Here is a 13657-nt window from a genome sequence, read left to right as displayed (position 1 = left end):
CGAATACAGGAGGGAATAGAGAACCTAGTGGAGTGGTGTAGCGACAACAATCTCTCCCTCAATGCCAGCAAAACTAAAGAGCTGGTAATTGACTTCCGGAAGCAAAGTACTGTACACACCCCTGTCAGCATCAACGGGGCCGAGGTGGAGATGGTTAGCAGTTTCAAATTCCATGGGGTGCACATCTCCAAAAATCTGTCCTGGTCCACCCACGTCGACGCTACCACCAAGAAAGCACAACAGCGCCTATACTTCCTCAGGAAACTAAGGATATTCGGCATGTCCACCTTAACCCTTACCAACTTTTACAGATGTACCATAGAAAGCATCCTATCAGGCTGCATCACAGCCTGGTATGGGAACTGCTCGGCCCAGGACCGCAAGAAACTTCAGAGAGTCGTGAACACCGCCCAGCCCATCACACAAACCTGCCTCCCATCCATTGACTCCATCTACAACTCCCGCTGCCTGAGGAAAGCGGGCAGTATAATCAAAGATCCCTCCCCACCCGGCTTACTCACTCTTCCAACTTCTTCCATCGGGCAGGCGATACAGAAGTCTTGAGAACACGCACGAACAGACTCAAAAACAGCTTCTTCCCCACTGTCACCAGACTCCTAAATGACCCTCTTATGGACTGACTTCATTAACACTACACCCTGTATGCTTCATCTGATGCCAGTGCTTATGTAGTTACATTGTATATGTTGTGCTGCCCTATTATGTATTTTCTTTTATTCCCTTTTCTTCTCATGTACTTAATGATCTGTTGAGCTGCTCGCAGAAAAATACTTTTCACTGTACCTCGGTACACGTGACAATAAACAAATCCAATCCAATCCAAAACGCTCACTCGCTACTGCCCTCATCGCAGTCCTAAATGGTCGACCCCGTATCCCGAGATTGTGTCCCCTGGTTCTAGATTCCCCAACGAGGGAAAACATCCATTCTGCATCTAGTCTGCCCAACCCTATTAGAATTTCATACGTTCCGATCAGATCTCCTCTCATCCTTCTAAACTCGAATGAGTAAAGGCCTAGTCAAAGCAATCTCTCTTCATTGCAGTGTCCCAGCAACCCAAGTATCAGCCCAGTGAACCTCTGCTGCACTCCCTGTATGGCAATTATGGCCTTTCATAGATAGGAGACCAAAACTGTGCGCAATTGTTAGGATTCCAAAAAAAAAAAACAATTTGTAATTTGTTGAACAGTGAGGAAAGGATACTTCACTCCACTAAAATCATTACTCTCTGTCACCCTCAGTCCCCTCAGTTTGGCCTTCATCTCCACGCCCTTGAGATCAATGGGACCCAGACTTGAAAGAATATGTCAGACAGCTGGTTGAGCCACCCCATGCCAGATCAGATTCGTGAACACCGCCCAGTCCATCACACAAACCTGCCTCCCATCCATTGACTCCACCTACACCTCCCGCTGCCTGGGGAAAGCGGGCTGCATAATCAAAGATCCCTCCCACCCGGCTTACTCACTCTTCCAACTTCTTCCATCGGGCAGGAGATACAGAAGTCTGTGAACACGCACAAACAGATTCAAAAACAGCTTCTTCCTTTTCCCCGTTGTTACCAGACTCCTAAATGACCCTCTTTTGGACTGACCTGATTAATACTACACTCCTGTATGCTTCACCCAATGCCGGTGTCTATGTATTTACCTTGTGTTGCCCTATTATATCTTTTCTTTTTCTTTTCTTTTATTTTCATGTACTTAATGATCTGTTCGCAGAAAAATACTTTTCACTGTACCTCAGTACACATGATAATAAACAAATCCAATCCAATCTGCTGGATCACATAAAGCACTATTGTGTTCTGCTCTTGTCTAATAAAACTGTTGATTATTCCAGGATTATCCTGAATTGCAAAGTTAACCCCCAGCTTATTGTCCCTGCCTCAAACTGTCTTCTAAAACCCCATTCCGTCTCCTGCACCTGCCAACAAGCACGAGGAGCTCATCATCGACTTTTATTATTAAAATTGAAGCCAGCCAATTGGTTGACTCTGCCACTCCCCTCCCTTTTATTAGCCCAGTGGACCGAATTTCTTTGAATGTTCCCCTTGCCCCTCACCCTGAACCCACATCTTTCGCTGCTATCTACCTGCATGCCCTCTCCAAGCTTACCTTGGCCATCAGGCCCACCTCCTATTCCCTCAACTGGTGATTGCTCACCATCCCCTGTTGGTATCCATGTTAGGCAGTATTATTACCAATTCTCTCTTCAAAGTGTTGTTTCTCCCATTACCATCCCTCTCTTAATAAAAATTAAAAAAATCTTGCTTCCCCCTCCAAAGTCTTTGGATGTGTTGTCACCTCCCAAATCCGTGTCCAGCATATTTGAATCTCGCTGATCAAATTTCCAACCCACTATAGTTCACAATTGGCTCTTATGAAAGTTACAGGTGACATCCCATATGACTATGACAAAGGTGAATTATCCCTCCTCATTCTCTCAGCCTGCCTTAAGCCTTTGACAAGGTTAGACATACCATTTTCTCCCTTCCCCCTGTCATCCAGCAAAGTGGGACTGTTCTCACCTGTTTCCATTCTTATCCATCTAATTGTAACCAGAGTATCACTTGAAATGGCTTCTCTCCTACTCTCATGTTAAGAAGTCTTGTAAACACCAGGTTAAAGTCCAACAGGTTTGTTTCAAACACTAGCTTTCGGAGCACTGCTCCTTCCTCAGGTGAATCAATAGAATAGGAGTTCTCGTGTTGAGCAGCAGAGGCTTGCCCAATCAGGGCTCACCATCGGGGCATTAAATATTGACTCCCAGACCCGGACCAGTGCTTCCTGATAATCCCGAGCTGGGACATTTGTTTTGTACGTCATGGCCGCGACTTTAATCATGTTTGGAAATAAACCCACTTTGTCTTTTAGTCTCCGCATCCTGGGATTATCACAGAGAGATAATAAGGTGGATGACCAAAGGCTTAGGAAAAGATTCACCTGAGGAAGGAGCAGTGCTCCGAAAGCTAGTGTTTGAAACAAACCTGTTGGACTTTAACCTGGTGCTGTAAGACTTCTTACTGTGCTCACCCCAGTCCAACGCCGGCATCTCCACATCATGACTCTCACATTGTTCTCTCTGGTGTCCCCCAAAGATCCATATTTGGCCCCCTCTTATTTCTTACTACAAATGCTGTTGCTTAGTAATTATCACAGTGCTCGGTGTGTTCTGATGATGCCCATCGCTACCTCAACACCATCTCTGTGGACTCCTCCACTGTTGCTAAATTATCAGACTGCTTATCCAGTTATTGGATGAGGAGAAATGTCCTTCAATTAAATAGTGGGAAGACGGAAGCCATTGTTTTTAATCCCTGCTCCAAGTTTCATTCCCGAGCTGTCAACTCCACCCCTCTTCCTGGCAACAGTCGGAGAGTAATCCAGTCTGTTCACAACCTCTGTGCCATATTTAACCTTGGGATGAGTCTCCGACCATGTATGTGTTCCATCACTAAACTCTAATGAATGCAAGCCCAGGCTAAACAATCTTTCTTCAAGATTTCAGCCTAGTGAACCTCCGCTGCACCCCCTCTCTGGCAAGTATGTCCTTTCTTCGATAATGAGACCAAAACTGTTACTTCTGTAACATTGCCCGACATTGCCCCTGCTTCAGCTCAGCTGTTGTTGAAACCCTCATTCATGCTTTTGTTACCTCTAAACACTCCTGTCTGGTCTCCCACATCCTATCCTCCATACACTTGAGGTCATCCAAAACTTTGTTGACCAAGTCTTAACTTGCAGCAAGTCCCGTTCACCTATAACATCCAAGTTCTCCGAATTTCATTGACACCCATTCAAAGTCTTAATTTTAAAATTCTGATGCTTGATTTCAAATCCCTCCATGGTGTCACCCCGCTCTACCACTGTAATTTCCACCAGACCCACAACCTCCTGAGGTAGGGGCACTCATCTAATTGTGACATCCAGTGCTTTCTGATTCAATTGTTCCATTGTTGGTGGTCTATTGCTGAGGACCGAAGCTCTTGAATGCCTTCCTGATAATTCTCTGCCTTGCTTTCTTCCTACAAGACGTGCCTTAAAACTTGCCTCTTTTCCTAAGCCTTTGGTCATCCACCTTATTATCTCTCTGTGATAATCCCAGGATGCGGAGGCTAAAAGCGGGTTTATTTCCAAACATGATTAAAGTCGCAGCCATGACGTACAAAACAAATGTCCCAGCTCGGGACTATCAGGAAGCACTGGTCCGGGTCTAGGAGTCGATATTTAATGCCCCGATGGTGAGCCCAGATTGGGCAAACCTCTGCTGCTCAACACGGGAACTCCTATTCTACAAAGCCCACGGGGAGATCAATCAGCAATTTCCCCCGTGGTTTTTGTGAGGGTTATAACATTCCAGTCTGTTTCCGCCCCTTCACTCCTGGGGTAATGGGGCCTCTTCCGCCTTTGGCGCTGGGCATTGGGTCTGCGGCAAGTGGAGCCGGATCAGGGCACCTGAAGCAGACTTGGGAACCTTTGCTTCCTCGGCGAATGCCTGAGGATTACATAATGGGGCTCACCCCCGGGGCTGGCCGCTGGAAGCAAACCAGTCTCCTCAGCCTCCATCTTGGATCCCACGTCTCCACTGTCAGGGGAATGACCCGAGGATCCCCCGGGTCTGAAACCCTGTGCCAGAGGTGGCGGAGACTGCTGTCGGGGCCGTAGTGTCCACTGGAGTGGGCTCCCTACTCCTCAGGTGGTCCAGGTGCTTTTTCACAGCCTTTCCTTGGACGTTGATTTTATAGGAGCGAGGTCCTGTCTTCCCCGACACGACTCCTGGGATCCAAGTGGTGCAATCCCCAAAGTTCCAAACATATACGGCATTTCCTGTTTTAAATGTTCTTCTTATTATTAAATGTTCTCTCCGATCTCTTGGCATTGTAATTCCTCATTTGGCTCCCCTACTTGGACTCCACCTTCCCGCCAAATTTGGAAATGACAAGTTTAGCCAGGTTTGCAGTCATTGTCCCATCAGTAATTACGCTGGGGAGACCCCCATCATGGAGTGAGGCGTGATTCTGTAGCCAAACAGGGATCGAGCCAACCTTGTGTCCATGCAACCCACTGGCTGTTTCTTCATTCTATTCTTGAGTGGCTGTACCGCCCACTCTGCTGGACCATTGGACGATGGGTGGCAGGGCACCATCCGGATGTGTTTGATGCTGTTTGACATCAAGAACGCCTGGGACTCCCCACTGGTAAAGGTAGTACCATTATCGGATACGAGGACCTCTGGTATGCCTCGGTGCAAAGATTTGCCGGAGCTTTTCTATTATTATGTAAGAAGTCATGAAGGACACGAGATGCACTTCCAGCCATTTCGAATGGGCGTCGACCATAATGAGGAACATTGACCTGAAGAACAGACCAGTGAAGTCTACGTGCAGCCATACCCATGGGTGCAAGGAGGCTGAAAGTGGGAGCCTCTGGTTCTCCTGGCACAAGGAACATTGCTTCACCTCTATCTGCATTGGGCCCGGGCCAGCAAATGTAGCTCCTAGCGATCATCTTCATCTTGGATACCCCGGAGTGACCGTTGTGTAACTCCATAGAATTGGGCACTGATCTGGGTGGGGGACAACTCCCTCGGGCCCCCAAAGGATAACACCATCTTCAACACTTACTTCTTGTCTTTTCGTGAGGAGGGGCCCCATGTCGTCTGTGGTGTCCTCTGCTTCCACCACTAAGGATCGTATGGCACATCTTGGACAATGTGGGTCCTTCTGGGTCCAAGCTTTAGTCCGTTTCACAGGTACTGACAAGGTATCTGAAATATTGAAAGTCATGACAACACCGGCAAAGGAGCCAAGATCGTGGGCAGAGCAAGAGTGTCCGCGTTGGCAATACGCACTCCCAAGAGTGTCCGCGTTGGCAATACGCACTCCCAAGAGTGTCCGCGTTGGCAATACGCACTCCCAAGAGTGTCCGCGTTGGCAATACGCACTCCCAAGAGTGTGCTCAAGGGAGTATTCATAAGCACCCAGTGTCAAGGCCCAACGTTAAATCCAAGCCGAGGTGGTGGGGGGAATTGCTTTATTTTCTTTGGAAAGGCCCAGCAAAGGCTTATGGTTTGTTATGACTCAAAATACTGGCTGTAGACATACTGGTGGAATATTTTCACACCAAAAATAACAGCCAACCCTTCCTTTTCAATCTCTGAATAATGCTGCTCAGTATCTGTCAAGAACCTGGACATGGACACAATGGGCTTCTCCATGCCATTGTCCTATCGCTTTGAGAGGACTGCACTCACCCCATTAGAGAGGCATCACACAAAGTATTAGTTTTTTTCTGGGGTCATAATGGGCCAGTATATTCGAGAACAGCAGTTGCTGTTTTACATTCGTGAAGGCTTCATCCTTTGGTACCTGCCATGACCACCTTGCGATGTTTTTTTCAGTAACTTGTTCAGTGTGACAACAAAAGTGGCTAAATTTGTGATGCATTTCTCTCATAGCAATTTATCAAGCCTAAAATTGATTTCAACTCTGTTGTATGTTGTGGGGTCGGAGCCTCCATGATGGCCTTGACTTTATCCTCCACGGAGTGTAGGCCTTTCTTATCTACACAGTACTTTAGGAGATCACTTTGCCTGCCTGGAAGACACATTTCTTTCTCTTGAGATGTACGCCTGTGTTGAAAAATGGCCTCAAGTCCTCCTCCAAGTTCGGCAGGTGCCCTTGTTCAGTGGCCCCTGTGAATAGTACATTGCCGAGATATCCTGTCACCTTGGCAGCCCTTGGAGAATATTTTCCATGTCATGCTGAAAGATGACACATTCCAACAAGGGCAGGCATGTAGATTCACACAGGCTCTTATGGCTGTTAATTGTGACATACTTTCTGCGTGTTTCATCTAGATCAGGTTGTAGGTAGGCATGGCTCATATCCAGTTTCTTGAAGGTTTGACAACCTGCCAATTTGGCATTCAAATTGCTTTATTTTCTTTGGAAAGGCCCAGCAAAGGCTTATGGTTTGTTATGACTCAAAATACCGGCTGTAGACATACTGGTGGAAATAACAGCCAACCCTTCCTTTTCAATCTCTGAATAATGCTGCTCAGTATCTGCCAAGGACCTGGACATGGACACAATGGGCTTCTCTATGCCATCGTCCTATCGCTTTGAGAGGACTGCACTCACTCCATTAGAGAGGCATCACACAAAGTATTCGTTCTTTTCTGGGGTTATAAGGTACCGTTGTGATGCTTTGTTGACTGCAAAGTTATTGTCCCCGCAAAGGCAGACTGACTTATCAATCAGGCTTGAGGACTGGGACCACTGGCGCAGCCCTCTGCGAATTTCATTGGCTGTATTATCCTGAGGCTTTCCAACCACACGATTTATGTCTCCACCTTTGCAAGCAGTGAGTCTGGGACTGGACGTGCCCAGAAATATTTTGGTATGTTGTCGGGAGCAACATAGATCTCAGCCTTCACTCCTGTTAATTTCCCAAGGCCCTCTTGGAATACTTTAGGGAATTTGCTAATAACCTTGGATAATCCACCGATCCCTAATTAAAAAATCTCCAGCCAGATTAGTCGGATCTTCAGGAGCCACCCCTGCCCATCAGACTAGGCCCTAATCCTCACTCGACTATGAGTGGGAGCTGGGCCGACTGCTATCCATAAACTACTGGAGTTACCAGCCTCCCGTACCAGCCTCCCCGAACAGGCGGCGGAATGTGGCGACTAGGGACTTTTCACAGTAACTTCATTTGAAGCCTACTTGTGACAAGCAATTTTCATTTCATTTTTTCATTATGGTGGTCCCCCATAATCATCAAAGGTTCTCCGGTGTATGTGGCGAATCTGGTCCTGCTGTCCATTAGATTTAAGAGCCGAATACCCGTTAGGAGATGATAACATTTCTGTTCCCCAATGACTGAGACGACAGGTGCCGTACCCACCTCCATCTCTAAGGAATGGCCATTGACAAGCAGCCTTATCCTTATCGGGACTACCTACACAACCCTGCGGCCTGTGATCCTCCGGAGACTTTTCCCAGGTACCTCTGGGGTTATCCGGATGTCTTTTAAAACATCAGGATGTCCTAGTATCATAGATTTTACAATGCAGAAGGAGCCATTTGGCCCATCGAGTCTGCACCAGCCCTTGGAAAGAGCACCTTATCCAGTCCCACGCCTCCACCCTATCCCCGTAACCCAGAAACCCCACCTAACCTTTTTGGACATTTAAGGGCAATTTAGCATGGCCAATCCACCTAACCTCACATCCTTGGACTGTGGGAGGAAACCGGAGCTCCCGGAGGAAACCCACGCTGACACGAGGAGAACGTGCAGACTCCGCACAGTGACCCAAGCCGGGAATCGAACCTGGGACCCTGGAGCTGTGAAGCAACTGTGCTAACCACTGTGCTAATGTGCTGTCCTCACTGAATGTTGAGTTGATGGTGGGTGAAACATGTGGGTGCCTTCACTGGATACACTGGCATTTCAATGTAATAATGCTCCCTCAACCTGAGGATGCTATTATCCATCATCCCTTGAAGTTCTTGATCCCCATTCTCAGCATTCTCCAGGGGCATAGCTATTTCTATAGCCTTTTTGGGGTCTACTGGGTTGTAATGTTGTTAGTCCTACCTCAGCCTGGAACTATCAGGAACTGCCTGTTCGGGTCTAGGGGTCGATATTTAAGTGCCCCGCTGGTGACCCCCTAGTGGATGGGTCTCCTCCTGCTCAACAGGAGAACTCATGTTCTTTGAAGCGCCAGGGAAATCAATCAGTGATTCCCTGTGGTCTTCGTGAAGGTTATAACACTCCTTGTGTGGATCAGTGTGATCTTTTGATTTGCAATTCTCCTGTGAAACAACTTGGAATGTTAAATTGGAGCGCATTCTCTATTGCCCGACGCCATTATTAGGATTCCCGATCGGAATACAATGCATTGGAGCGGGTCCAGCGGAGATTCACACGGATGATCCCAGGAATGGTAGGCCTAACATACGATGAACGTCTGAGGATCCTGGGATTATATTCATTGGAGTTTAGGAGGTTGAGGGGAGATCTAATAGAAACTTACAAGATAATGAATGGCTTAGATAGGGTGGATGTAGGGAAGTTGTTTCCATTAGCAGGGGAGACTAGGACCCGGGGGCGCAGCCTTAGAATAAAAGGGAGTCACTTTAGAACAGAGATGAGGAGAAATTTCTTCAGCCAGAGAGTGGTGGGTCTGTGGAATTCATTGCCACAGAGGGCGGTGGAGGCTGGGACATTGAGTTTCTTTAAGACAGAAGTTGATAAATTCTTGATTTCTTGAGGAATTAAGGGCTATGGAGAGAGAGCAGATAAATGGAGTTGAAATCAGCCATGATTGAATGGCGGAGTGGACTCGATGGGCCGAATGGCCTTACTTCCGCTCCTATGTCTTATGGTCTTATTAGCCAGTGACTAAAAGTTTTATTACTCCAGAGACAGGTGCCTGGTGGATTTTTTATCTGTCTTTACCTTCACGCTTGAATGTAACTCAAATACCCTGCTTTGATGCTAATCACAATGGTTATAAACACTTTCTATGAATGACATCTCTTCATCAAATCAAAAGCAGCTAAGTGTTTTCTACTCTGAAAAGGAGGAAGTGTATTGTTCTGTGAAATTGAATGGAAGATTTGGATTTCAAAGGCTATCAGGGGATTTGAAGCCCTTTAAAGTGTACTCCACTTTTGAGGAAGCCTCTGATACTTTTAACAGCTGCTGCTTTAAACACTTTTGTCTGAGGCAGCAGATGTTAGGGAAAGGTAAGTGAAAATGCAGTGATTTTCTTTACTCTGCTGCCTGGACTGCCCTTCAGCTTTCAGGCAGGAGAGACTGACTAGGGTGAATGATGTGGGTTTCTGTTGGGGGTCTCTGCTCGGGGCTCTGATGGGGAGGGTTAGTGGGGATGGATTGGTCACTCCCATGCGTGCGTGCTGTGGTGGGAGGGGGGTAACCTTTTATTCCCGTGATGGCGGGGGGGATGATGCCCGTACTTGTCAGTGTGGGTCAGGATTTGAATTTTGGGGAAGGGGGCCCGCTGCCAGTCCTCGGTAACGGGCCACCCGCTCAAAATGGCGGTCCGAAACCAGGAACCAACAGACTCCAGCGAGCCCTCCCCCATGCATAAATTAGTATTGTGAAGGAAAGAGACTCGCACAGCGGCCCCTGCCCCCAGCACGAGCGGAGCCCAGTAAGCGATTCTCCACTGGCGGGAGCACTTAGCCTCCGGAAATGAGAATCCAGGTAACTGTGTTAAAGGTGCTATGTAAATAAAAGTTGTTGGCATGAGGCCGGAGGAGATTACAGAGATTGGGAGGAATGAGGTGGCGGAGCAATTTGAAAGCCAGGATGAGAGATTTAAAATCGAGACGTGAACTCACTGGGAGTCCATGTAGCTCAGCCAGCACAGGGATTGTGGATGAAAGGTAGTAGAATTGGATGACTCCAGTTCACGGAGATATTAGAGTAGCTGCGGTGAACTGCAGTCTCAGAGTGACGTCCCTCTTGCCAAATCATTGACCCATCGATCTTAATGGAGATGTAGGTGCCAGCTTCTGCAGAGGATTCAAAGAAGGATGTACTTCAGGGAGAAAGTGTACAACAATGCAATCATGTTTTCATTCCATTGATTTTGTTTGGAGCCAAATTAATTTTTATTTGTTAGTTTATGTAAAATTTAACTAAGCTGAATAACAAAATGCAGGCTGTCTCAGATATCCAACATATTATTGTTTAAATGGAGTTTGAGTTCAGACTGAGCTGACCCCATCCCGTGGCCCTTTAATGCTCATCAGGTGCGGAATCCTCCGCATCTTGGGGGGCCGAGCCCAAACCTTGAGGGTCTAGGCCCGCGCCGGACTGATTTCCGCCCCGCCAGCTGGCGGAAAAGGCCTTTGGTGCCCAGCCAGCTGGCGCGGAAATTACATCTCCGGGCGGCGCACACGCGGGAGAGTCAGCGGCCGCTCACGGCATCCCCGTGCATGCGCAGTGGAGGGAGTCTCTTCGGCCTCCGCCATGGTGGAGACCGTGGCGAAGGTGGAAGGAAAAGAGTGCCCCCACGGCACAGGCCCGCCTGCGGATCGGTGGGCCCCAATCGCGGGCCAGGCCACCGTGGGGGCACCCCCTGGGGCCAGATCGTCCCGCGCCCACCCCAGGACCCCGGAGCCCGCCCATGCCGCCTTGTCCCGCCGGTAAGAGAGGTGGTTTAATCCACGCCGGCGGGACAGGCATTCTAGCAGCGGGACTTCGGCCCATCTGGGCCGGAGAATCATGGGGGGGGGCCCGCCAACCGGCGCGATTCCCGCCCCCGCAGAATCTCCGGTGCCGGAGAATTTGGCAACCGGCGGGGGCGGGATTCACGCCAGCCCCCGGCGATTCTCCGACCCGGCGGGGGGTCGGAGAATCTCGCCCCAGAAATAGAAGATTTTGATTTTAAGTAAAGTTCTCAAACTGACGACCAGAAAGGGAGGAGGGTGATGGTGTAATTTGAACAAGAAATACTTTGAATGTCTTTAGAGTCTGGTTTAAAAGAAAATGGTGAAAGAATGCTAAAATGGCTTGCGTTGATTAATTAATAAAAGCAAGAGTACATGCATTGCTATTGTGCACATCACAGTGCCAAACATTCCCCAATGAAGGCAATGAATGATTATCACTATCCGCCGCCGGAGAGCTTGTGAAGGACAAACAGGCCAAATCTGGAAGGAATGATTCACAAGATTAACAGTGGAGAATTAGCAATTAAGTTTCAAGGTTCATGAATGTATGTGGAATGATTGCCATAATCCACACAGGACGTACAAAGTGGCTGCAATGATTAGCGTCCCCATGAGCCTCGCTGAATACGAGCCCCTCGTTAAAGGGTCTGGGGAACCCGAAGCCATGTATAGCTAAACGTCTGTATAAAGTCAGCCAGTTTGGATGCCGACAGGAAGCAGAGACCCTCCTGGGATATTTTGTGCAGTGTACATAACAGTTATTGTGATAAAACTTTCTTTCTTTCTTCAACTCGGCGCGGACTGCCTTCATGGTCTACTAAATGATGAACAGAATTGGTGAACAGAGGCTTTTTAATGATCTAGAAATGATCAGTAGTGAGAAACCTGGCTGATTTGAGAAGTGTGCAGACATTAGTTTGGGCACATATCCCAGCATGCTGTATTTTCATACCACTATTCCCATCAGGGGAATTTTTATTCTATGATGTGACCATACCCGTCAGCACAATTAGTTGTTTTTAAGACTGACATTATCAGGTTGGCATTAGAATTGTATGAAGTGAATAAATTCTGTTGATTTTAGTGGTAAATATCTATATATCTTTCTTTCTAATTGTGCATCTTAAAAAATGTGGATAATATTGGCATAGCTTTTGCTAAAACTAGGAAAGATGTAAAACAAGTAGCCAAGTGGGATCATGCGAGATATAATGTCGACCAGATATTCTCCAGTTTTCCTCAAACATCTTGGGGGTTGGTGGGTCGGTGGACCAGAGGTGTGTGGAATAGTGGAATACACGTATGTACGAGATGTGCATTCTTTGGAGATTGAATGGGCAGGGTAGAGTCTAATATCGAGTAAAATGGCGTGGAAGGAATGTGCTTGATGGCCTTTTCTCCATTCATGTTCTTTTAAATCTCCAACTTGCGACAACTTGATGATATATCGTGCCTTCATCATCGGAAATGCCTCATGGTTACTTCATAGGAGTATTATCAAACAACATTTGATGCTGAGCCACAAAGGGAATTATTTAGCCTAGATGACCAAAAGCTTGGCCATAGAGGTAGGTTTAAAGGAGTGTTTGAAAGTGAGGGAGAGAGAGACTGAGGGATTTAAGGAAGGAATTCCAGAGCTTCGGCCCTCAGCAGCTGAAGACATGGTCGCCAACAATGGAATGATTAAAACTGGAGAGGTGCAAGAGGCCTGAATTGGAGGAGTGCAGATATCTTGGCGGGCTGAAGGACGTGACCGAGATAAGAGAGGGACAAGGTGAGGGTTTGAAAACCAGGACGAGATTTAAACTTAACATCTGTTAGGCTGCCTAAATTGCGGAACAAATCTTGTGCATTAATACAATTGAGTAATAATATAATTGTGCAGTCATTTTTTAAATGTTTTAAACAGAAACTGGATCACCAATAAGTGCATCTTGTGTCGGCCTGGGAAACTCTCTAAGTCCCCCCATAGGACAAGCTGGAAAACCTGTGCCAGGATATGAAGGTGCAGTAAAGTATTTTTTATTCCTTCTTTCCTTTATCGGTAAAATGCTTTTATGTGGCTTTTTTGTATTTGCTCAAGTTTATTTTGATGAAGATTGACACCAAACAACAAATGTAAAGCTTTCACTCGTGACATTTCAAAAGATGAATGCTTTGAAATATCACAGTAATCTTGCATTCAAGTTGCCTTCTTGCACACTACAAATCAGGTTCTTTCATGGCCTTCATTATTTAATGTTGGCTCTTGGCCATTTATTCTATGGGCGAAACTCGTGTAAATAATCACTTTGATGCTAAAGTTATTTATAGAACGAATCTTACCACCCTTGAATCTGCATGGTCAATAAGCGATTTACCAACAGACAAAAACCTGAAAATTACCGTGGACTCGATTGCATGAATGCAGGAAATGTTCATACCA

General features: G+C 47.0%; 1 protein-coding gene across 1 annotated transcript in view; it reads left to right on the top strand.

Annotated features, from left to right (window-relative positions):
• acss3 (acyl-CoA synthetase short chain family member 3) overlaps positions 1–13657 on the top strand; it is a 90677-nt gene that overhangs the window by 50672 nt on the left and 26348 nt on the right. The window contains exon 10 of the mRNA XM_072485159.1: positions 13142–13237. Within this exon, the coding sequence (XP_072341260.1) occupies positions 13142–13237 (96 nt within the window). The remainder of the gene's footprint in view (positions 1–13141; positions 13238–13657) is intronic.

The sequence above is a fragment of the Scyliorhinus torazame genome, chromosome 19 (genome assembly GCF_047496885.1).
Source record: "Scyliorhinus torazame isolate Kashiwa2021f chromosome 19, sScyTor2.1, whole genome shotgun sequence".
In the NCBI taxonomy this organism is placed as follows: domain Eukaryota; kingdom Metazoa; phylum Chordata; class Chondrichthyes; order Carcharhiniformes; family Scyliorhinidae; genus Scyliorhinus; species Scyliorhinus torazame.
This window is presented reverse-complemented; position numbering and strand designations above follow the sequence as displayed.